General features: G+C 36.5%; 1 protein-coding gene across 1 annotated transcript in view; it reads left to right on the top strand.

The window, feature by feature from the left end:
* The window catches only part of CDH17 (cadherin 17), a 59,945-nt gene extending 53,232 nt beyond the window's left edge, over window positions 1-6,713 (top strand). The window contains exons 15-18 of the mRNA XM_074200223.1: window positions 1,276-1,515; window positions 3,575-3,691; window positions 4,315-4,431; window positions 5,145-6,713. Of these exons, the coding sequence (XP_074056324.1) occupies window positions 1,276-1,515; window positions 3,575-3,691; window positions 4,315-4,431; window positions 5,145-5,251 (581 nt within the window). The 3' untranslated portion in view covers window positions 5,252-6,713. The remainder of the gene's footprint in view (window positions 1-1,275; window positions 1,516-3,574; window positions 3,692-4,314; window positions 4,432-5,144) is intronic.
* The last annotated feature ends 20,152 nt before the right edge of the window (window positions 6,714-26,865 follow it).

Below are 26,865 nucleotides of genomic sequence, written 5' to 3'. Positions count from 1 at the left end.
TAAGGGCTGGGTGTGGATAACAAGTGCCTTCTTCTTTTCTTATATATCAACAATGACACCAATATCTTTACAACAGATGGGAGAGAAAGTGATCACACATGCTGGACCAATTCTTAGTGTGGCTACTTAAAATATTGATCACCTTATTCTCTCAGAGGTATTACACAATGTTCATTAGGTTAAATCAGATATTCATAATATTCTTAAGTTAGAATGATCCTCGGTGGACATTTACTCTCATTTCCCCCAAATCTTAAATCTCCTTTATACCATCCATACCAAGGGCAGTGCAAACCCTTCCTTGCAGATATCCTACAATGGGGAGCTCATATTCCAGAGGCAGCACAAGTCAGCACTATGTCTTGATCAGGCAATGAGAGATATCTTAGTGACTGTCAAGATAAGTAAGTGAAATGGATATTTTGCAGTGATTTCACAAGTTGAGATTATTTGAATACTTAAATGAACTGATCTCATTGATTCAGAAGTTCCATCTTTTCATTAGGCTTCAATACATCATGTCTAGTCTGAGCGTCTGAGCAACTCTTGTTCATGTCCCCACCATTCATCCAATGTGTTGGAGATCTTCCTTGCTTTCTTCTGATATATATGTATATATATATATATAATATATACATACATATATATATGTATATATATATCATAGTTTGATTAATGATTTAAATGATAGAATCCAGCTAAATTGACACAAATGTTTCTTACACCTACCCATAACATAATACTTTGGCCATATTTATAATTATTACCACTGGTAGAAGTTTTGTGAATCTTAACCATGGTCTAGAAATCTTTGGTTCAAAAAGGGCTAATTCTAGCATTACCACTTCAGAGAAACATATGAATAAAAGAATCAGGAAAATCTTGTTTTTAAGGTAAACAGTAGTCAAGGAAGGGAAACCAATTAATATTTACTACGTTACTATTTTCAGGTACTGTGCAAAGTGCTAACACAGTACCTGACACTAGGGCATTGGAGGAGTATAAGAAATCTAGTCCTCTAGAATCAGGTGAAAAAATAAGCAGAAAAGCTAAAAGCAGATAGGATAGAGTCTTCCTTCCTTCCTTCCTTCCTTCCCTCTTTCCTTCCTTCCTTCCTTCCTTCCTTCCTTCCTTCCTTCCTTCCTTCCTTCCTTCCTTCCTTCCTTCCTTCCTTCCTTCCTTCCTTCCTTCCTTCCTTCCTTCCTTCCTTCATTATTATCAGGAGGAAAAATATAGAAATACCACATTGACTGCAAATGTTCTTCATTTCTCTAGGTGGAGCCCATCTGAGTTCCTCAGTATATTTCCACTTATCCCTCCTGGATGTGAATGATAACCCTCCTCGGTTAATGAAAGACTACACTGGCTTCTTCTTCTGCCATCCACTTACTGAACAAGGAAGTGTCATTTTTGGAGCCACTGATGATGACCAGCAATCATTTTGGGGTCCAGGATTTGGTTTCTCCCTTGGCAATGACAAGTTGCAGAATGATTGGGAAATTACCAAACTCAACAGTGAGTTGTCAAAATACCACTGATAAGAGTTTCTAGCTTATGAACTGCTTTTAGAACTTGGTGAAATATTTAATTGTGTTTTCATAGGTGTGCAGCATAAAACTAAGGCTCACTTTCCACTTTCTGATGGAGTGTTGTTAGGCTGTTTTAAATTTAAATAGAATTTTCCATTAAAATATATTCTTACATAAATAACTTTCTTGACCTTTCTTGACATAAAGAGTGAACTGAGCTCACAGAACAGCATCAATGACTACAGATAAATTGGCAGTTGGTGATGGTGAAAACCATTTTCATTGACTGTTTACTAAAACTTTACCTTATTTTTACTTTTTAAATTTTCAAATTGAAAATAAAAATAAAGCAGATTTTATTTTGAAGGTAAAGATGATGGTACCAATTATGGTTAGTAAAGTTAGGCTCAGTGATAACACATAACTAATGCCATCATAGGAAATGGTACACCAGGGATAAGCATCCCCAGTGGGATTACAAAAGCTGGGTACAGAGTCAAGATGCAATCAGAAATTCAAAATGCCTGGACTTTGGGTTCCTCCTTATGCTGACTAACCATCATTTGACTAAGTGATAAAAGCTGACAATTGAATTTGAAGTTAAAATGTTAAAAGCTGCATAAAATGGACATTTCCAAAAAGAACACTGACACAAGTTTGTCCCCTTCCTAATCCTCCTAAATCCCCCACACACAATATTTTTATTGGTACTTTTTGTTTTAGATCATATATATCCTTTGTCTTTTTTTTTCACTCAGTGAGCTTTCCCATTTAGCTTGTTGGCTGTTTTCTGTGACATATCTATGAATCAAGATAGAAGCCTTCTATAGCTTTTTAAAAATTTTAGGCAGACAAATTGAAGGGAAAGAATGAAAAATGAGCTATTGTTATGTCAAGAGAATACTCTAAGTAGAAACTGTGAGTTTTAGAAACCTGTTAATTTTATTTTTAAAAAAGGAAAAAGATTTTAAAAAAAAGGAAATTAGAGATTTAAATTTATTCTTGATCTAACCTAGGAAAGGAACTCTGTGGTACTGTGGAAAAAAAACACTATTTTTGAGATTAGAAATCCTGGATTCAAATCCTTGTCTCTGACGTTATTTAACTTCTGTAGCATAGTTTCTTTAACTACTGAAAAAAAAATGATGAGACTTGGTATCAGGGTTTCTTAACTTGGAGTCTGTAAGTTTTTTTTTTTTTTTTTTGCAAGGCAAATGGGGTTAAGTGGTTTGCCCAAGGCCACACAGCTAGATAATTATTAAGTGTCTGACACCGGATTTGAACCCAGGTACTCCTGACTCCAAGGCCGGTGCTTTATCCACTAGGCCACCTAGCCGCCTTATAAGTTTTTTAAAAAGTTTTTTCATAACTGTTTTTCCATATAATTAGTTTTCTTTGTAATCTTATATTCAAGGCATTCTAAAGGTCTTAGTTCCGTTTTAAACTATTTAAACTATTAAATTTTTAATAGCGATTATTATTGTTATAATTTTATAGTATAATTTTATACTAAATTTATTTTTATAGTATAATTTTTATAAAATTAATGTTATTTAATAAATACATTTAATTCTATAATTATGTTTGCATTATTAATACAAATTAATTTAATTAATGCATTTAAAACATTCTAAGAAGGCTTAGGCTTTAGCATATTCAAAAAGTTAAGAATCCTTGAACTAGATAGGTTGTAATATTCCTTCTAATTCTACATCTATGGTCTTAAATGGAAGGATTCGTATTAACAAACAGTAAGATGACCATGAAAATAGAGGAGTAACATTTTCCTTTCTGCTTTGGATAAACTAACTCCATCACATATAACTGTGACTTATTCTTAGTATATAAGCAAAGCTGCAAAAGAGTTTGAAACCACATCCCCTGGTGATTGTGTTGCCTGCTCTGGGTACTCATAGATTTGAATTCTACTTCAAAATTGGGGGAAGTGTTTCCAAAACAGAGAGAGAGTTTAAGCTACCAGATCTTGCCTTGGTTCTGGCTCATGCTTTCATTTGAATCTTTGTCTAATCTGCTCTTTTTGACAGGAACCCATGCTAAACTTTCCACAAAACATAAAAATTTCGAAGAGAAGACATATACAGTTTTAGTTAAAATTAATGATGGTGGAAGACCACCCTTAGAAAATACTGTCTCTTTCCCAGGTAAGTGATATCTCAGACTTTTACAATTTGGGATAATGTTTACAGATTACAAGTAGCTGCCTAGGAATCTGCATCTGTGCTCTCTTCATTTCTGTTTTATAGAGTTAGTCAATAAATATTTATTAAGCATCTGCTAGGCACTAAGCAGTTGGCTAAGAGCTAGAGATACAAAGAAAGGCAAAAGGCAGTTCTTACCCTTAAGAACTAATGGCCTAAAGGAGACAACAGCATGCAAAAGGAAACTGAAAAGCAAAGGAGGGGAAAGAAGGTACCTGGGCTTGACATACCTAGGCAGGAGATAGAGAACTGGCCTCAGAGTTATGAAGTCCTAGGTTAGTGTTTCATTTCTAAAAGGTGGTGAATGTCTTACTCTGGATAAGTTGATTAGCCTCTAAGAACCCCAAGCATCTCCTCAATACTATAAGTTGCATAATAGTTTTCCATCTGCATTGATGAATAGACTTTCGTCATTGAGAGTTCCCTGTTTCAGGGAATTCTCAGGTCAGAACAGAAATAATCACAAGAGATAACTTTGTATGGTAGAGGGACAGGTAAGGAGAACTCTGTCTTTTTTTATCTCAAAAGTGAAACTTATTCTGAATAACATTTGTTTTGCTTTTCAGTCACTATGTGCAAGTGTGCTAATAATGGATTTTGCTACCAGCAAGCAGATTCTTTACCTGGGATACCCACAGTAGGCATGGCAGTTGGTATACTCCTAACAACTTTTTTGGTCATTGGTGAGTATCATTTCTTAGATCCAGATGTGATAATCCTTAGTTTAAGAAACAGTGGTAACTGGAACTGATAACCTAGATCCATATTCCATTAGCTATAGTGATATTAATAGGGCTATGGGATAAAGTTTTGACTGATTGTTATGAGATACAGTGGACAGAGCATCAGCTCTGGAATCAGACGGACCTGAGTTCAAATTGGACCTCGACACTAAATATATGACCTTGGAAAGTCACTTAACCCTGATTGCCTTGTATCCAGAGCCATCTCAAGGTGTTCTGATTCATATCTGACCACTGGACCCAGATAGCTCCAGAAAAGAAAGTGAGGCTAGTGACTTAGTACAGCAGACCCTCACTCAAATCCAATTCACTTGCATGTCGTGACCTTATCTCCCTGATAACCCAGTCTTCTTTGAGAACAAAGGACAAACACCAATATTCTCTAGCTCATTTTGCAGATGAGGAAACTGAGGCAAACAGGGTGCTCAAGGTCACACAGCTAGTAAGTGTCTGAGACTAGATTTGAACTCAGTAAGATGAATTTTCCTGGTGCTTCCTGGACTTAATTAAGGCTCTGCACTCTGAACACTGCACCATCTAGCTGTCTCTGGTCTCTATCCTGCATATTGATTAATATGAACCTTTTGTAAACATATTTAATGGCAGTGTATTTTTTATTAGCATCTTTTTAACAATGAATTTTTCTCTTTCAGGTGTGATTTTAACTGTTACCTTTATCCATATAAAGAAAAAGAAGAATCAAAATGGAACCAGTAAAAGCATAAATCAGTCACCTGAACTTGAACATCTAAGTTCATGATTTTTGAAGGACAATTTTTAAGTTTAATTTCTAGATGTATATTTTTCAAGTTTGACCTTTTATCTTTTTGAAAAAGATAAAAACCTAAGCCAATATCTGTTCTTTCAGATTTTTGACAGAAATTTCTCTCACTTAATCTTTAGTTTCTTTAAATAGTATACATACACATACTTTCTATTCTTCCATGATATAACTCCAAGAGTTTGAATGAACATTGAATCTCAAGAGGCCTAGTTCTATAGCAATAAGAATATAAGGCTGGGAGATAGGAAGTGATGGATTCAGGTACTGCATCCAGCACAGACTGGACTGTGTGACAATTCCCATCCTGAGAAAAATCACAAATCCTCAATTATTTATAGTCAGAACCTGGAAATTGCTCTTTGTTTAGAACCATTGCAGAAGAGAAAATGATTCTCTCTCTCTCTCTCTCTCTCTCTCTCTCTCTCTCTCTCTCTCTCTCTCTCTCTCTTCCTCCCTCCCTCCCCCTCTCACCAATTTTTTTCTTTGTACAAGTTCTATTATTCTAATGTCTCCCACACATTTTCTCCATTACGTTTTGTGTGGCATAAAGCAACCACATCCATGAATTTTCCTGTTGCCATCTTTCCCAAGAAGTCTTGACTATTACTTAACCTCCTTTCCCCATCTATATCTTTAAAAAACAAGGTTTTTTGATCCTTTTTTTCTTAACAAAGAGTGGAATGCAGTGGAAAAGCATTTTGAGTACTTACAATGGGAATACATTTAAGTGTTTACTCTGTCTTAAGCATGATAATACTAAAGATGGGATATTAATAAAAAATTGTGAAGCACCTTGGAATGTGAAGAAATTCACATTCTAACTGAAGGGTAGGGGGTGAGGAAAACAGATCTTTGTCATTTTCCAATACTGTCATCCCAATAATAGAATCTGCCTTTATAATAAAGAAGTATAGATAAGCAAAACCAACCAGCAAATTAGCCATGTCTGACACCACATGCCCCTTTTCACACCAATACTTTAACAGGTAGAAGGAGGTATCCTTTCAGGATCAGTCTTCTATTCTCTATATATATCCATCTATATCTCAATATTTTCTCATTTGTATGGAAAGTTAACAGAAAAGGAAAAGAATAAAACTGGGTATGGTAGGGGAGGGATGATCAGTCTACATTGTTGCTGGCCTAAATAGCCTCAATAAATTTAACATTATTAGTTTTTCTTCCCTTAGCATGGTTTTCTAGATTTTCCAGTTTTTAAAATGACCAGAACCAGGAATTCTTAACCTGCAGTTCTGATATGTTTTAGCCATGGAGCACAGTACAGAAGTCTCACAATTAACATGCCTTTTACAAGCACACCATTACCTACATGAGCTGCAGTTTTCCAACTTTGGAAGCTTAATGTATGTGTATTTTAATAGAAATTTGACCTTTTATTTTGCTTTCACTACATAAAAAACCTCCAAGAAAAGAAGTGTTGATGTAAAATAAAAGTAAAATTTGATTTTTATGAATTTGTTTCTTTGTTCTTCTACTTCCATTCTTAGATCTTGACATTGGTTGTGGGGAAGGTCTTAGTGAGGAAGATGGTCAGTAAATTGACTACTTATAAACTATCAAAAATCTTTTTTTTTAAGAGCAGAAGGGGCCTGAAAAGAAAAATTATAAAAAAGTGTCACAAATCCTAGATAATCCAGGCATTAGGCTGCAACTTCCAGTGGCATTAATAATGGAGTAAAATGCTTAACCATCAATGTGTCAAATGAATCTGTTCATTCATTCATATAGGTTAGTGGCTCTGAAAAGGCAGGCTCATTTTGGCTATTTGTGTTATCATATATATATATATATATATATATATATATATATATATATATATATATATATATATATATATATATATATATATATGTCTTTGCAAGGCAAATGGGGTTAAATGGCTTGCCCAAGGCCACACGGCTAGGTAATTATTAAAATTAAAGTGTCTGAGACCGGATTTGAACCCAGGTACTCCTGACTCCAAGGCCAGTGCTTTATCCACTACACCACCTAGCTGCCCCTATCACTTATATTTTTAAATTTTTATGCTTAAATTATTGCTTGCTACATGATTAGTAAAGTCTTAACAATTCAGTTAGGTGAATCTCCTCCATTTCTCCTTACTGTCAGCATTCTCAAAGAGTCTTAAATTCCCTATATCCTTAGTTCTTTCATCCCTTATACACAATTCCTATCATTTGTCTCCATTTTCCAGAGATGTCTAGCTTCCTTCTTAGGAAGTTAATACTTATCAAACATGAGGAATGATTGAGTGGCAGCAGTGGTGGAAAATGGGCAAAGAGATGTTACAGAAACTATAAAAGGCATGATAAAAGTCCTGAGGATCTCCAAGGAATAATCAATTCAATCAAATATTTATTAAGCCATACTATATGCAGGTAGGTTCAATGGATAGAGCACTGAGTATGAAGTCAGGAAGACCTGAGTTCAAATCCAGTCTAAGATACTCAGCCTAAGATACTCCTGAGTAAGTCACTTTAATCCACTGGAAAAGGAAATGGCAAATCACTCCAGGATCCTTGCCAAGAACACCCAGCAGACATTATGTTCCATGGTATCATACAGAATAGGACATGACTGAATGACTTAACAATAATAGCAACATGTAGGTATCTAGGTGACTCAATGAAAGGAGTACTAGATCAGAATCAGGAAGACCTGAGTTCAAGTGTGACCTCAGATTCTTACCATTGTGTAACCTTAGGCAGGTCCCTTAACTTGTTGCTTTAATCCATTGGAGAAGGAAATGACAAAGTACTCTTTTGGTTTTGCAATGAAAAGTCCATGGATAGTATGGACCACAGGGTCACAAAGAATTAGACACAATTGAATGACTGAACAACTGAACAACTGAACCATAACACCTACCAAACACCATTGGAAGTACAGTTGATAAAGGGAAAGACAGTCTCTGCTCTCAAGTATCTTATAATCTAATAAGATTAAAGCACACAAAAAGAGGCAGGAAAGGGACTATTTTATTTACAATAGTTGAAACCAGGCAAAGCTGCAGATAAAGACTAAAGTAAGCAAAAGTTCAGTTTCTGCCTTCTATAAAGAAAGGTATTGGGAAGACTTTGATACTTCACCCTCCAGCTATCCAGTCACATGGGAGAAAAGGTTGAGGGAGGTAGAGTCAATCAAAGCTTGAGTTAAAAGCATAGAGAGGAGATTAGAAGTGATGAGCTTAACTTGGGAAAACCATCTTTTTCCCCAAAGATGAAATCAGATGTATCAACAGATGTAAAGTGGAATCCTTTTTAAATTTTGTTGTTGGTGTACATAATGCATCTGAATAATAAAGTCCTGGAATATTAGAGATGGAAAAAAGAACCCACTGAGATGTACTATTGTTGTTCAGTCATTTTCAATCCTGTCTGACTCTGGGATCCCATTTAGCATTTTCTTGGCAAAGATACTATCATGGTTTGCCATTTCCTTCTCCAATTCATTTTATAGATGAAGAAACTGAGGCAAATGGGGTTAAGTGATTTGCCCAGGATCAGACAACTAGTAAGTATCTTAGGATAGCCGTGAATTCAGGAAAAATGAGTATTCCTGACTCCAGGCCTGACAGTCTACCTGTCAAGTGCTACCTAGCTCCCTTCTATAACTGAATTTTCTTTTATGTCTCCTCTCCCTCAAGATTGTGAGCTTCTTGAGAGTGAAGACTTTCACTTTTTCTACTGTATCCAGCACTTAACCCCATACTTGTTTTATTACAGTTTGATACAAATAGTCCATTGAACACCTGGGGTGGGTTTTCTAAACATGATTTCAAGTTTTCTCTGAGTAGATTCAATTCTGCCTTGCTCATAGAGCTCAGCATTCCCTCTGATGAGGGCTCACCTTGCTGGGTGGTCCTGTGCCAGTGTCTTCCATGCTGTACAATCAATTCCAAAATCTTAAGAGAGATCTTCAGGGTGTCTTTGTACTATTTCTTCTGCACCCCCCCCCCCCCACTGTGAGCACTTGCTCTATTTTTCTTCAAAAGATAGTATTTTTGACAAGTGTATGATTGGCATTTGAAGCTGGCACATTCTAAGTGCTTAGGAATTGCTCTTTTTTATTTCTTTTTCACTTTCTCTTTTTTCTTTCTTTTCCTCTTTGTTTTTCTTTTTTCTTCTCCTTTATTTCTCTTCCATCCTCTCACTGTCAGTTTTACCTCCCCAATAGCCAGTTAGCCCAAGAAAGTGTAACATGACCCTGAGTCAATCTTTCTGAACTTGTGTCCATTCCATTCCTTCTACTCCAATGCTCTCTCTACAACCCTTCCTAAATCTAATTCTTACCTGAATTCTTACCTGTTCTTAAAGGTAGAGTTTCTCCATGAATTCTTCCCTAATCCCCTAAATTTACTGGTACATCTAAAAGTAAGGTACATCTTATATATGCACCCAATGAGACAGCATCCAAATTCTTAGAGGAGAAGCTGAAAGAAATACAGGAAGACATAGACAGCAAAACTCTACTAGTGGGAGACCTCAACCTCCCACTCTCAGATCTAGATAAATCAAATCATAAAATAAACAAGAAAGAAGTTAAGGAGGTAAATAAATTGTTAGAAAAACTAGATATGGTAGACTTATGGAAGAAATTGAATGGGGATAGAAAGGAATATACTTTTTTCTCTGCAGTACATGTAACTTATACAAAAATTGACCATGTACTAGGACATAAAAACCTAATGATCAACTGCAGAAAGACAGAAATAATGAATACATGTTTTTCAGATCACAATGCAATAAAAGTCATATGCAATACTGGGCCAAGGAGATATAGACCCAGAACAAATTGGAAACTGAATAATCTCATTTTAAAGAATTAGTGGACCAAAAAACAAATTATAGAAAGAATTAACTATTTTATCCTAGATAATGATAATAATGAAACAACATACCAAAACCTATAGGATTCACTCAAAGCAGCTCTCAGGGGATATATTATAGCTTTAAATGCTTACATGAATAAATTGGAGAAAGAGGAAATCAATGGACTAAACATTCAACTAAAAAAATTAGAGAAAGAACAAATCAAAAATCCCCAATTAAATACCAAATTAGAAATTCCTTTTTTTATTTTTTAAATTTATTTTTTATTCTCATTTTGTACAAATTTTTTTTACATTAATAAAATATTCTTGTTTACAAGTAAACAAAATACCCCTCCCCCATGAATATAGATAGACTTGCTTGGGCGAAAAAAGTAAAGGGGAGAGAAAAAAAATTAAAATAAAAAAATAATAGTAATAATTGTAGGTATGGCCAGGTGGCGCAATGGACGAAGCACCAGCCCTGGAGCCACGAGCACCCGAGCCCATATCCAGCCTTGTAAACCCAACAATCACCCAGCCATGTGACATGCAAGCCACCCGATCCCCACTGCCCTGCAAAAACCAAAAAGGAAGGAAAAAAAGACCCAAAATAAAATAAAATAGTAATAATAGTAGGGGTGGCTGGGTGGCAGACAGAGCATTGGCCCTTGAGCCAGGAGCACCTGGGTTCAAATCCAGCCTCAGACACCCAAAGATCACCCTGCTATGTGGCCCCAGGCAGGCCACCCAGCCCCACTTGCCCTGCACCCTCCCCCAAATAATAATAACAAAAACATGTGCTTCAGTCTTTGTTCCAACACCAACAACTCTGTCATGGGTGGATCACATTCTTTATGATAAGTCCATCACAAAAGTTACTTCCATATTTTTCCAACGTTGCCATTGCTGATCGCAACTCCCTCCTTTCTTATTTCTCCACTACCATGTACTATATTTTCTTTCTCCTTTCACTCTGACTCTGCTGTAGGGTTGCTGAGTAGCGCAGCAGACAGATCCCTGGTCCTGGGGCCAAGAAGCCCTGAGCCCCCATACCACCCCTTAGGCCCAGAATCCACCTGGCCCTATGGTCCTGGGCAGGCCTTCCAATCCCAGCCCCTTGCAAGAAGTAAAAAAGAAAATGTGTTATATCTGACCCCTGTCCCCCCATGGTCCATCCTCTCCTCCTTTATTCACATCCCCACTCCTTCCTCCTGCTCCCCCCTCCTTCTTACTCCTTTTGTCTATACCCCATTGAGTATATTTGCTGTTTCCTCTCCTAGCCATCTCTGATGAGAGCAAAGGTTCCCTCATCCCCCCTTGCCTTCCCCCTTCCATATCATTGCAATAGCTCATTGTAATAAAAAAAATCTTATTATGTGAAATATCTTGGGCTATTCCCCCCTCTCCTTTTTCTTTCTCCCATTCCATTTCCCTTTTTTTCTATTTACTCCATTTTTACCCCATATTTTATCTTTGACTTCAGCTTTCTCATGTGCTTCAACTATAAAAGCTCCCTCCCTCTACCTGCTCTATTAACTGAAAAGGTTCATATGAATATTATCAGTATCATTTTTCTATACATGCAGTTCATCCTCATTAAGTCCCTCATATTTCCCCCCTCTCCTCCAATCTCCATGCTTCACCTGAGTCCTGTATCTGAAGATCAAACCTTCTGTTCAGTTCTGGCCATTCCAAAAAGAACATTTAAATTCCCCTGCTTCATTGAAAGTCCATCTTTTTCCCTGGAAGAGGACATTCAGCCTTGCTGGGTAGTTCATTCTTGGCTGCATTCTAAGCTCTTTTGCCTTCCGGTATATTGTATTCCAAGCCCTACGAGCTTCCAATGTAGTTGCTGCTAAGTCCTGTGTGATCCTGACTGCAGCTCCATGATATTTGAACTGTGTCCTTCTGGTTGCTTGTAATATTTTCTCTTTGACTTGGGAGTTCTGGAACTTGGCTATAATGTTCTTAGGGGTTGTTTTTTTGGGATCTCTTTCTTGAGGGGATCGGTCGATTCTCTCCATTTCTATTTTGCCCTCTGCTTCTAGAATAATAGGGCAATTTTCCTGTAGTAATGCTTTGAAAATGATGTCAAGGCTCTTTTCCTAATCATGACTTTCAGGTATTCCAATAATTTTTAAATTATCTTTCCTAAGTCTGTTTTCCATATTAGTTGTTTTTTCAATGAGATATTTCACATTTTCTTCTAATTTTTCATTTTTTTGGTTTTGAAGTATTGATTCCTGATTTCTGGTAAATTCATTCATCTCCCTGAATTCTATTCTTTGTCTGAAAGATTTGTTCTCCTCAGAGAGTTTTCTTATCTCTTTTTCCATCTGGCCAATTTTGCTTTTTAAGGCATTCTTCTCCTCAATAACTTTTTGAACTGTTTTATCCATTTGACCTAAGCTGGTTTTTAGCATACTATTTTCTTCAGCATTTTTTTGGATTTCCTTGACTAAGTTGCTGACTTCATTTTCATGTTTCTCCTGCATCTCTCTCCTTTCTTTTCCCAGTTTTTCTTCCAACTCCCTCATTTGATTTTCAAAGTCTTTTTTGAGCTCTGTCATAGCCTGAGCCCAATTTCTGTTTTTCTTGGAGTCTTTAGATGCAGGAGCTTGTGCTTCCTCATCTTCAGACTGAGTATTTTGGTCCTTCTTGGGCTCATTTGCAAAATATTTCTCAATAGTCTTCCTTTTGTTTCTCTGCTCATTTTCCCAGCCTGGGCCTGGTTTTGGGGTGCTTCCTGAGCTTTTGGGGCACTCCCACAAGGGTCTCAGCGTGTGAGGCTCTGTCCTCCCTCCTGGTCTGTGAATGACCATAAGTGCCCCCCTCTGCCACAGGACCAAGGTGGGGGGGCCCTGTTGTTCTATGGGGGGGGGGGTCTAGACTGGGATCAGGATCTGAATGTGGTCAGAGCCCCAGAGTCCTGTTCCAGGGGCAGAGGACAGAGCTTGGCAATCTCTCTCTCTTCACTCCCCTCCCTCAGTTCAATGGGCTCATGCCCTGGAGGCTCCTGCTTACTGGCTCTGCCTGCTTCTGTTTCCTGGATCAGGGCTGGGGAAAGACCAAGCTGCTCACTGTGTGCCCTGAGGGCTGGGCTCCATGTGCTCGCTCTGGCAGAGGTCCCCCGCATTGCCCCACTTTGTGCCCGGTGCTCCCCACGGTGCAGCTCAGGAGACTCCCCCGCTGCTGTGAGCTGTGACTCCCAGCGCCCTGGGGCTACCTCCGGGAGGGTGAAGTTCTTTCACTCTGGTGGGCCACCCCTCTGGTGGGCTGTCCCACCAACCCTGGGGAGCCGAGACTTTCTGCTCTTTTCCAGGTTACCTGGAGTAGGAGAACTGCCTCACTGGGTCCCTCTGGGGGTTTTGTCTCTCAAAAGTTTAGAGTCCTTAGCTTATGAGTTTTATCAGAGAGCGCCTAAGACTCGATCCCTTCATGTTGCCATCTTGGCTCCCCAAATTAGAAATTCTAAAAATTAAAGGACAAATTAATAAAATCAAAAGCAAAAAAAACCCTATTGAATTAATGAATAAAGCCAAAAGTTGGTATTATGAAAATACCAATAAAATTGATAAACCCCTGGTCAATTTGATTAAAAAAAAAGAAAGAAGAAAATCAAACTGCTAGTATCATAAATGAAAAAGGTGAACTAACCACCAATGAGGAGGAAATTAAAGTAATAATTTGAAATTATTTTGCCCAACTCTATGCCAATAAATTTGATAATCTAAGTGAAATGGATGAATATTTACAAAAATATAAGTTGCCCAGGTTAAATGAAAAGGAGATTAAATACCTAAACAACCCTATCTCAGAAAAAGAAATTCAAGAGGCATCATTGAACTCCTCAAGAAAAAAATCTCCAGGGCTTGATGGATTCACAAATGAATTCTACCAAACATTTAAGGAACAATTCATTCCAATTCTGTATAAACTCTTTGGAAAAATAGGGAAAGATACAATTCTGCCTAACTCTTTCTATGAGACCAACATGGTACTGTTACCTAAACCAGGAAGAGTTAAAACAGAGAAAGAAAATTATAGACCTATCTCCCTGATGAATATAGATGCAAAAATCTTAGCAAAATGATTACAAGTTTTCACTAGGATAATACATTATGATCAAGTAGGATTTATCCCAGGAATGCAGGGTTGGTTTAATATTAGGAAAACTGTTAGTATACTTACTTATATCAACAACAAACCTATCAGAAATTATATGATCATATCAATAGATGCTGAAAAAGCTTTTGACAAAATACAGCATCCCTTCCTACTAAAAACACTAGAGAGTGTAGGAATAAATGGACTGTTCCTTAGAATAATTAGCAGTATCTATCTGAAACCATCAACAAGCATTATATTCAATGAGACTAGGCTAGAGACATTCCCAATAAGATCAGGGGTGAAACAAGGGTGCCCATTATCACCACTACTATTCAATATTGTATTAGAAATGTTAGCTTTATCAATTAAAGAAGAAAAAGAAATTGAAGGAATTAGAGTTGGGAAGGAAGAGACAAAAATCTCACTCTTTGCAGATGACATGATGGTCTACCTAGAGAATCCCAAGAAATCATTCAAAAATTACTGGAAACAATTAGCAATTTTAGCAAAATTTCAGGTCATAAAATAAACCCTCATAAATCCTCAACTTTTATATATATATATATATATATATATATATATATATATATATATATGTCTAGCAAGATACAGCAGGAAGAGCTAGAAAGAGAAATCCGGTTCAAAGTAACCTCATACAGTATAAAATACCTGGGAGTCTATTTGCCAAGACAGACTCAGAAACTTTTTGAAAGCAATTATAAAACACTTCTCACACAAATTAAATCAGATTTAAATAACTGGGCAAATATCAACTGCTCATGTATAGGTTGAGCTAATATAATAAAAATGACAATTCTACCAAAACTAAACTACCTGTTTAGTGCCCTACCAATCAAAATTCCAAAAAATTACTTTAATGAGTTAGAAAAAATTGTAAGTAAATTCATATGGAGAAATAAAAAGTCAAGAATTTCCAGGAGCTTAATGGAAAAAAGTACAAAAGAAGGTGGCTTAGCCCTACCTGATCTAAAATTATATTATAAAGCATCAATCATCAAAACCGTTTGGTATTGGCTAATAAATAGAGTGGTGGACCAGTGGAATAGACTAAGTGCAAAAGCAGGAGATGATTATAGTAAGCAGCTGTTTGATAAACCCAAAGAGTCCAGCTATTGGGATAAAAACTCCCTCTTTGGGCAGCTAGGTGGCATAGGGGATAAAGCACTGGCCTTGGAGTCAGGAGTACCTGGGTTCAAATCCGGTCTCAGACACTTAATAATTACCTAGCTGTGTGGCCTTGGGCAAGCCACTTAACCCCATTTGCCTTGCAAAAACCTAAAAAAAAACCCAACTCCCTCTTTGAAAAAAACTGCTGGGATAATTGGAAGTTAGTATGGAAGAAACTTAGATTAGACCAACACCTAACATCCTTTACCAAGATAAGATCCAAATGGTTACAGGATTTAGGCATAAAAAACAATACTGTAAGCAAATTAGAAGATCAAGGACTAGTTTACCTGTCAGATCTATGGAAAGGGGAGCAGTTTATGACTAAGGAAGAGTTGGAGAACATCACCAAAAACCAACTAGATGATTTCGATTACATTAAATTAAAAAGCTTTTGCACAGATACAACCACTGTAATTAAGATCAAAAGAAATGTAGTAAATTGGGAAACAATCTTTACAACTAATAATTGTGACAAAGGACTCATTTCTACTTTATGAGATTTTTTTTAGGTTTTTTTTTTTTGCAAGGCAAATGGGGTTAAGTGGCTTGCCCAAGGCAACACAGCTAGGTAATTATTAAGTGTCTGAGACCGGATTTGAACCCAGGTACTCCTGACTCCAAGGCCAGTGCTTTATCCACTATGCCACCTAGCCGCCCCCCATTTCTAAAATATATAGAGAACTGAGTCATATTTTTAAAACAAAAAGTCATTCCCAGTTGACAAATGGTCAAAGAATATGCAAAGGCAATTTACAGATGAGGAGATAAAAGCAATCTATAGCCATATGAAAAGTTTCTCTAAATCATTACTTATTAGAGAAATGCAAATTAAAGCTTCTCTGAGGTACCACCTCACACCTCTCAGATTGGCCAATATGACCAGAAAGGATAATGATCATTGTTGGAAGGGTTGTGGGAAATCTGGGACACTATTACACTGTTGGTGGAGCTGTGAACTCATCCAACCTTTCTGGAGAGCTATTTGGAACTATGCCCAAAGGGCAACAAAAATGTATATATCCTTTGACCCAGCAAAACCACTACTGGGTCTATACCCTGAAGAGATGATGAAAAAAGGGTAAAAACAACACTTGTACAAAAATATTTATAGCAGCCCTGTTTGTGGTGGCAAAAAATTGGAAATCAAGTAAATGTCCTTCAATTGGGGAATGGCTTAGCAAACTGTGGTATATGTATATCATGGAACACTATTGTTCTATTAGAAACCAGGAGGGATGGCAATTCAGGGAAGCCTGGAGGGATTTGCGTGAACTGATGCTGAGTGAGATGAGCAGAACCAGAAAAACACTGTATACCTTAATGGCAACATGGGGGTGATGTTCAACCTTGAAGGACTGGGTCATTCCATCAGTGCAATAATCGGGAGCAATTTGAGGCTGTCTGCAAAGGAGAGTGCCATCTGTATCCAGATAAAGAGCCATGGAGTTTGAACAAAGTTCAAGGACTATTCCCTTTAATTTCGGAAAAAACCAGATATCTTATTGTCTGATCTTGTTACCTGTTAGATTTCTTGTCTCTTCCTTAAGGATATGATTTCTCTCTCATCACACTCAAGTTGGATCCTTGTACTAAACGAAACAAAGTAAAGACTGACAGATAACTTTCCTTGGGGGGGGGGAATAAGATTGGGGGAAAATTGTAAAACTCAATATTTTTAATTAAAAAAACAAACAAAAAAAAGTAAGGTACATCTTACAGTAAAACAAATGATATTTAAAATCAGAAAAGTCTGTTAGAAACTTTTATTGGCCCTTAGGAATTATATTATCTGGAACAATAAAATATCAAATGTTTCCACAGAATTTATTTCTTCTATGGTTCAGTGCTAAGAAGGAAATCAGATTTTAGGCCACATATGCTAATTTTGTCCCTTGAAGATTGTTTGCATTCCACCCAAAAGCTTATTTATTCATATGATCCTCATTAGGTTGGGGTGGGGAATGAGTTAGGGAAGGCAGAATGAGGCAAAAGGTAGAGGGAAAAGCAGAAAGAGGTAGAATGCATATTCATCTGATGCTTTCTCATTTTTTCCACTGCTCAGAAAGGATACTGATGTGGAAGGTCCAAGATTTGAGAATCTACTTTTGGAGAAGTTGGAGAAGGCATGTAGGCATACTGAAAAAAAAAGAAAGAAAAATAGTTGGTGTATTTACTCAGCATTTTTTTTTTAGTTACTCGAATATAGCACAGGGATTAGAGGAAACAACATTTTTTGGTTATAGGATCCTACAACTAGGCCTGCCTGGCTTTCTGCCAACAGAAACTCTCTAAGGTAGTGCTTCCTAGGGATGTAGCCCCAGGCATTGTCAAAACAAGAGGCCGTTCCTCAGTTTCATGAAGAATGGAATGATCATATACCCAGGGAAAAGTTCCATAAGATGGCAAGTTAGCTGGTGGGTGGGAGAAAATCATATCCCTTCTCCCCTCCCCCATTGCACTGCCCAGTGGGTTTTCCATGACCTCTTGCACAATGAGTGTCCAAACTCCTCCAAAAGAGAAGTGGGCCTTAAGTACAGTGGGTTCCCTTTCTTTACCCTTGGGATCTATGGTCCTGCATATTCCCTCTGAAATGTCAATACTGCTTGTGCCAGATCCTGGGGACAGGATGGAATTCCCATTGTGTCTGACTTCCTTTGGGATGACCCTGCATTTTATTAGCTCATTTTACTTTCCTTTATTTAGTTTTGTAGCCCTTTGTTTTCTTGGATGGGGGGGGGATGAGGTGGAGGGAGGAAAGTTGACATAATGCTCCTTTGGCTCCAGTTTGGTATGGTGCTGGGAAATCAAAATCTTCTGGTGTGAATATAGTCAGTCCATCCCCTTTACAAGCCATCATCTATATCTTCAAATAAGAAAAATTATGTGCATTTTGTCCAGTACTTGCTTTTACCAAACATTTACCAAAACATTCCTTTGCAAAGATCAAGGCATCTATTCTCCTTATTTTACAATTAAAGAAACTGAAATTCAGAGTCACATCCAAAGTCACATAGAAAGTAAATGATAGAGCTAAAGAAACCCTAAAGTCTTGCAGACTTAAATTCTGTACCTCTTTTTATTGTTTCTCTAATCATACAGAGTTTATTATGATTACTATTATGTCTATCACCCAGTCAGTGAATCCCTAGTGGATAAGGAGGAAACTGCAGATCTGACACTAATCAATTTATGCAATCACTCACAGAAACACTTTCATGCTTTAAATATGACCACCTTCTTTACAATAAAAAGAAATAATGCTACTGAAACTAATATATTGAAGCAAATGCAATATCATAATATCACATATAATATAATATTGTTTTTTGTCCTTCATTTTCAGAGGACCAATAACATCACAGGTGATGTCTTGTCTCAAGGGAATTAGATTTAAGTGAGGCAGAATTGCAGTTATAAGGCTCACTCTCTTGGAATCATCAAAGTCCAGTGCCTAGACAAAAGTAAAAATGACTTGTAATGACCCAGGATGCAATAGATGACCTTGGTATCTTCAGTGTCTGACCATCCTCTAAGCACTTCATAATCCTGTATCAGCCACCTTCAGTGGCTGTTGGAATGAATTGCTCTTATACACCCATTCCATTAGGGGAAATCTTTACATATCTGGGATAGACATTCTCCTAACTCACTGAAGGAATTGGAACATATTGCAAAATACATCAAACTTAGCTCATATTTTCTCAAATACAAACTCAATAGTTATGGTGAAGAGTAGGCACAAACTTTTGGAAATCAGGCAGGGGAAACACCGAGGGAGGAAAATTTATGTGCTTAGGCTAACTCACAACTTAAGACTTCAGTCTTTAATGATTTGGTTCATTCATAAACACCTGTACCAAATGAAAATATATTTCTACTTACTGCTTAATTCTTGATCTCCACCACTCTTCAACTGGAGAAATCTGTATTTTTCCCCTACTCAAATAGACTTTCCAAACTCTTTCAGTCAAACATAACCCTTATAAGAGCACCTGGAAAATGTTAACTTATATTGTGAATTGTCATTAGCTCTTTAATCTATTCTAGAGCACTGACAAACTCATCAGACTCACCATCTCTGGGCTAGACAGTCTAAGTGAGTTATTCTTCCCTCAGCTGTGCTGTGCTATCCAATCACAACAGAATCTTATAGAACCCAGTTCCAACTAACCAGGATAAGAAAAAAGATGCACAACCCTTTCTGCTTTTTCTTCTCAAGCAAGAAACTTGTTGATTTTAGAAAGGGATACAAAGACTTGCATGAAATAATGAAGAGTGGCAGAGTACGTCAAATCCAGTAGCAGCAGTATTGTTCTAAAACAACTTTGAATGATTAAATTATTTTCAAGTTTAGGAATACTCAGATTAACTACAAAGAATGACATTCAAAAAAAGAAGTGATAAGTAGAAGTATGTATAGTATGGTTTTACATATATATGAGTATTTGTGATTAATGGTATCATTCTCTACAATAAATTGGGCAGGAAAGGAGAAAAAAATGAAAAGTGCGCAGGACAGAACTAAAGAACTCTTAGGAGGATTTTTGCATCTATCTATATTCATTAATGAAATTGGCCTATAATTTTCTTTTTCTGTTTTTGCTTGTCTTGGTTTAGATGTCAGTCCCATTTGTTTAATATGAAGAGTTTAGTAGTATTCCTTCTTTGCCTACTATGCCAAAAACTTACTTAATATTGGAATTAATTTATTTTTAAATGTTTGATAGGTCAAACTAGGAAGTTTGTATTTTTAAAAAATATTCTTCCATTTCACTTAATGGCATATAATTGGGCAAAATAACTCCTTATAATTGCTTTGATTTCATTTTCGTTAGTGGTATAGTCACACTTCTAATTTTTCAATACTAATGATTTGGTTTTCTTTCTGTTATATTAACAAAGATTTATCTATTTTATTGTTTTTTTCATAAAAATAACTCCTTGTTTTATTTATTAATTCAATGGCCTTACACTCAATTTTATTAACTTCACCTTTAATTTTTAAGATTTCTGATTTGGTGTTTAGTTGGAGATTTTAAATTTCCTACAGTACAACACTATTCTATTATATTCATGTACCATAATATATTCAGTCATTATCATTATTACATATAATACTGCTATAAATATTTTTGTACCTATGAGCTCTTCCTCTCCTTCTTTGATCTCTTTGGGATATAAGACCAGTAATGATACCAATTGATTAAAGAGCATGTGCAGGTTCATGACTTTAGGGCTATTATGAGCCACTTGAACAAAATGCCTGTATTCTTTTAACCTCTACAGCAATTGTGATTTTCCCCCCTTTTTATTCTCATCTTTTACATTCTTATGGATATGTGGTAGAAATTTAGAATTCTTTTGAATCTGTGTTCACATATTTGTGAGTTGGAATTTTTTCCCAGAAGACTGTTAATAGCTTTTGTTTCTCACTTTGAGAACTGTCTGTTCATATCCTTTAACCATTATGTATTGGAAAATAACTTTTTTCTTGAATATTTGCATCAATTCCATATATATATAATGTATATATATATATATTGAATATCAGATCATTATCAGAGATAATTGCTGCAATTTTTTCCGTATTAACTTTTGCCTTTCCATTTTTAACTGCATTGATTTTTATTTGGTGAAATCTTTCTTCAATTTTACTTTAACCAAATTATGATTTTATCTTTTGTGATCCTTCAAATCCCTTATTTATTCAAAAATTCTTTTCCCCCTTCCATTGTTGTGAAAGGTAATCTCCTATAATCCCATAGTTTCTTTATGTAATGACATTTCATATATGTGTTATGTTTATTTGAAGAATATTATGGTATATGTTAACTATTTTACTAAACCTAAAGAAAGCCAGATTACTTTCAGATCTGTATTTAAAGACTACTAATTTGGCATGAATGAGAGGAGCAATTTGAGACAGAAAACCAATCAAAAGATTATTGGACTCGTCCAAGTAAAGAATGATGACCACATGAATTAGGGCAGAGACTTTATGAATAGAGAGGAAGGGACAATGTTGAAGTAGGCTTCACAGGTCTGACAAATGATTGGTAAGGGGTACTGAAGAAGATCTAAGTCAAGAACTGCCAGTGGATCTGGCCAGTTTGTTACAGGAGAGGAACCACTACATGGTTACACTCAAATTCAGAGTACTGAGATAGCCTTGTTGAGGAAGCGTACTTTATCTACTTAACACCTCAAGCCCTCAAGCCCCCACCAATATCCTTTCATTTATTTACACATAACCAGTCATTCATGTTGATGACAAATTTACATCTTAAACATAATGATTTACTTAACAAAGTGAAAGCAATAATATCACATTTTTTCCTATATTCAAGCAAATGTTATACTAACAACTATACCACAAGCCACATGTAAACCTAGCTAATCTTTCTTACAAATGCATTTAATATATATGGAGGAGAAGAGACACACTTAGAACAATGTACTAATGAGACATGAGAGAGAAAAGCTTGTGTGGTTAGGATAATTCACAGCCCTGGAAGTATAAATTTGGGGGTCATCTCTTTATCCTGGGAACTATCCATCAAGTTCCATGATAAACATAACTGTAGAATACCTGCTTTTACTGAGTGGATTCACATTGCACTTGACAAGTATTTCACTGAGCACAATTCAGTCAAATTAGTTGATCTGCTTGGAGGATTTGGCTGTTTCCATTTCCCAGCTAATCCTTTACTCAGATGGACTTAATTGTTTGCAAAAATTGTAGTATTTTCCAAAGGGCAGTAGGGTGATACAGAGGACTGAGTTCCCAGTCTGAAGTCAGGAAGAATCAACTTCCTGAGGTGAAATCTGGCCTCAGACATTTACCAGCTGTTTGACTCTGAGCAAGTCACTGAACCTCATTTACCTCAGTTCCATCATCGGTAAAATGAGCTGGAGAAGGAAATGGCAAACCACTTCAGTATCTCTGCCAAGAAAACCTCAAATAGGATCACAAAGAGTCAAACACAGCTGAAACAACTGAACAGCAATGATTGCTGAAGGAAGTTGTGATCTATTAACTCATTTCCAGGTTTTAGACTTTTAGCATAGTGAGGTGGTAAGAATTAGGTACATGGTTGTGGCTTCTCTCCAAGAACCCTCCTAGGCTGTCAGCATAAGGGAAGGAAGGAAACAAACATTAAATGCCTACAAAGTGACAGTCACTATTCTGAGTGCTTTACAAATGTCTCAAATTCCCTGGGAGGAAGATATTATCATTTTACTATTTTACAATTGAGGAAACTGAGACAAACAGAAGTTGTTAAGTGACTTGTCCAGGGTCACACAGCTAATAAGTATCTGAAGTTAGCGTAGGTCTTTCTGACTCAGGTCTTTATGATTCCAAGTCCAGGTTTCTAAGCAACCCTGTCCAGAACGTTAAACCCAGGCAACAAATAGGGGAGAAGACTGGTGCACTGTGGGGATTAAAATTGCCCTACCCAAAAGAAAAATCACTAAGACAGAGCTCTGAGCCAATGGCACTTTATTAAAGGGGTCCAATGAAGTGGGCCTCAGATCTTTCTCACAATCTGAGATGTGACCTTCTTTCAGCCTCATTTTAATAAGATTTGATGTTCAAATATGCAAAAGATGCGCGACAAAATAGAATCTCATTGGTTGATATACCTTGCTCTTGAAGTCCAAAAGTGGGGAGGTCCAGGAAGCATGGGGTATTTCCACTGAATAAGTGATCATAAAAGGGTCACCTGATCATATTGGACAAGAGAGAATGGTTCACAGGTACAAAAGTAAGTTGGGGGACTTTCCAAAGCATCAAGAAATCCCAATCATGCTGGGTTTGAACATGGAATTTAAGTAAAACAGGATACTACTATCCTTATCAGCTTTCATGTGATTGTACAAGTGAGCCTCAAAGCTTGATAAACAAATAGTGAACTTTATATTAAAGTTTGAGTCCCACTATAAGAACCTATCTATCCCTATGTGACTATATAGACTATCAGGCTGATTAATATTGATTAGAATAGGGTAGAGGTCCAAAGGAATTATTTCTCACACACAATGGGTATTTAAATTACTTGCCTGAGAAGATAAATTAGGAAGGGGTATGGATCTCCTAATAGTACAACTTACCTTGTCAATTTACTTCAACAACCATTTTTTAAGTGTCTGCCCAGCACTGTTAGGTATTGGAAAGGTCTGTGGGAGGTAGTCCTTTGGGTTGAGCCTTGAAGACAGGTATTTTAATGAACAAAGGGGAGAAAGAAATTCTAAGTATGGAGCGCAAACTTTACAAAGGTATAAAGATGGGAGAAAGAATGGGAATTTATCTTGTTCCAGAGTGGTTGACTTGCATACCTTACAACTAAACCGTTCAGGTATCATATTAAGGAATTTTTATCTGTGAGCAGAAATTTCTTTACAGCCTGAGTTAGCCTTTAGCTTGATTTGGGGTACTATCACCTTGCCCATTATAGGACATCAGTAAGATTTTCAGAAGCAAAAATATGGAGGAACTGATTAAAAATAACTTTCTAATATAAGTTAAACAAATAAACAAGAATCTCCATCTTTTTAAAATGCTTCTGGACATTTCAGACAAATGAGAATATTTATTCTTACTTCTCTGCCAAGGACAACAATATGCATCTAGCCCAAGGATGAAGTCATTGGGATATGTGTCGCCTGGATATTTTCCCCTGGGTGGCTGCCTCCTTGAGCAGACCTAGCTCTTGAATATAGTCCTGTATGAACTGTGACCATGACCTCTGCAAAAGTCATGTTTGAAATGTAAAGGAGCACAGAAAGACTTCATTTCATTTGAACAAACATTTATTAATATGCTTATGGTGAAAAGAATGATGACTATAGTACTGGGCTGCCTTTCAAAGCAATGGGGCAGTGACCAAAGATCTGCACAATTTGTACTTTCTGGAAGAGAGAATGGAGGGAGTAGTACTATCTCAGCATCCCAAAAACTTTTCCTAATGATATGGTACCATGGACAATGTCTTTATTTGTTCTGCATTGTGAAGGTCTAATACAAAAGAATTAGTAAATAATTTTTAAGTGTTCTTTCTTTTCTTTCTTTCTCTCTGTCTCTCTCTGTCTTTCTGTCTCTGTCTCTCTTTGTCTGTCTGCCTGTCACACACACACACACACACACACACACACACACACACACACACACACACAAAGACACAAATTCTTTCCTCTTTCTTTGAAAGGAGGGAGTAAACCCTGAACTAGGAAGATAATATCTGGATCTAACCTCCCAAGGAACTCTTTAAACTTCCAGAGCAGGTATGGAGCAGAAATGGAAGAAGAATGAATTCGTTTTTAGGTTGAAGGAAGCCTCCCACCTTAGTTCTGAATTCAGAACCTTTCTATTGGATCCAGCTTAGAAATGCAAATTGCCAAAAGCAGCTGAAATCCTGAGTGTGTCCTAGAGATGGATATGTTGGAAGATGAAGCATCCATACTGATCCTATATTTATTAGTGACTAGGGACCCAGAATTCCTGATTCCTGCCAGTCTTGGCATTTGAGTAAATTTTTTCAAATGCTTGAAACCATTTCTGTGACTGAGGTTCTTTGTTGGCAGTGTGTTTTCTTTTTAAATACCAAGAACCTCTTGGTTTAAGTATTGACAGAGATAACGACTGGACCAGTGATTTATTGCTACAATTTACTGTTTGAAAAGAAATCCACTCTACCATTTCAGGTAATTATCTTATCATCTTAGGATGTTGCTTAGAACCATGAGAAGTTTCGTAATTTATACTGAATGATATAGATAGAATATGTCATAAATGGAACTTGAATTCAGATCTTCCTGGTTTCAAGACTGGCTTGCACCATTATATCTGTCAGGAATTAATGTCTAAAAAGTCATTAAAGACTTTTTTAAAATACATAAAAGACATGCTTTCTTTGATAACTGTAGCTTCAAAGTATAAAATAGCATGAACTACTTACTATTTGAAAATAGTAAGTGAAGCTGGAGCAAAATATGTAGAATTCCCCACCCCCCTATTCCAGGGAAAACCTCGGTTTCCTCATTTGTGTGATCATGAATTTTCAGAATCTTATATTTAGTAGGGAGATCAGGGGGTAATTAACATACCTAAAAAAGTATCTTTTTATAACAGCCAAACTTTAAGTGGTCAGATAATTAACAGTCATTAAGCACTGTTATAGTCAATGAAAATAAGACAATAATGAGACACTCTTTCCCATAAAGGGCTTGACATTCTTTTATTCTTTTATTCAATTTTTATTTCCAAGACATCCAATCAATCAAAAACCATTTATTAAACTACCCTGCTATGTATCAGATACTGTGCTTTCAAAAAACGGAAGCAAAATTTTTTTTAATTTTAAAAAATGGAATGAAAAGATAGTCTCTGCTCTCAAGAAGCTTACAATCTAATGGAAGAGTCAATATGCAAACAAATATATGCAAAATGAGGGCAATCAAGGCAGCACATTGCACTTCTCTATTGTTCTTTTAGAAAGTCTTTCTTGACATCAAATCTAAATGTATATCTTTGTAATTTCTACTTATTTCTCCTCATTAGTTTTTTCTTGAATCAAGAATAAGGCTAAACCTTCTACTTGATGACTCTTCAAGTATTTGAAGATAGCTACCATATCTCTTACCAAGTCTTCTCTTCGTTCATGGCTAAATGATTTTTCATATGGTAAGCTTTTGAGGACCTTTACATTCTTGCTCACCATTTCTGGACATGTTTTATATCACCAGCATCTTTCTTAAAATATGGTATCCAAAACTGAACACAATGATCAGGAAGAATACTATGAGGTCACTCAGGATCACAAAACTATTTTATATATATTATATATATATATACATATATATAATATATATATACATACATACATACATATATCAGTAGTATGACTTTAAATCAGGCCTTTCAGGGTTTAAGCCCAGATTTTTATCTTCTATCCTTCTGCCAAAGATAGTAAAGAGTATGAAATTCAGAGGTCAAGGAAGATGAAGATGAAGAAAAGACTTTTAGATTAGCCATGTAGAATGCCATTAGTTTCATGTAATAGAGCAATATCAGCAGAGTACTGGATATGGAAACTGGAATACAAGGGATTAAGAGGAATTTAATAATTAGGTATTGATATTATTGGATATAGTTTGCTTTCTCTTTGGGAGAGGGGAAATTAACAGTGTATGTGGTTTGTTATGCCTCTGGAAGCTCAATTCCCCACTTGATACTACTGAACTTGACACTATTCAATTCAGGTTCCAATGGCCATAAAGTCAGCTGAAGCAGACACTGGGGATCACTTAGAGGTTGGTCAGACACTGAAGATGTCATAGTAATCCACTGCAAGACAATCACCAATTGTCTTGACTTTTGTCTTGCCACTGGACTTTGTTGACTCTAGAAGAGAGAATGAGGCTAACATTTCAGGCAGCTCAGCCTCACTTAAATCCA

This window comes from Macrotis lagotis, chromosome X, assembly GCF_037893015.1.
Source record: "Macrotis lagotis isolate mMagLag1 chromosome X, bilby.v1.9.chrom.fasta, whole genome shotgun sequence".
NCBI classification, from domain to species: Eukaryota; Metazoa; Chordata; class Mammalia; order Peramelemorphia; family Peramelidae; genus Macrotis; species Macrotis lagotis.
The sequence above is the reverse complement of the archived record's forward strand: the minus strand, read 5'-3'. Positions and strand labels throughout refer to the sequence as shown.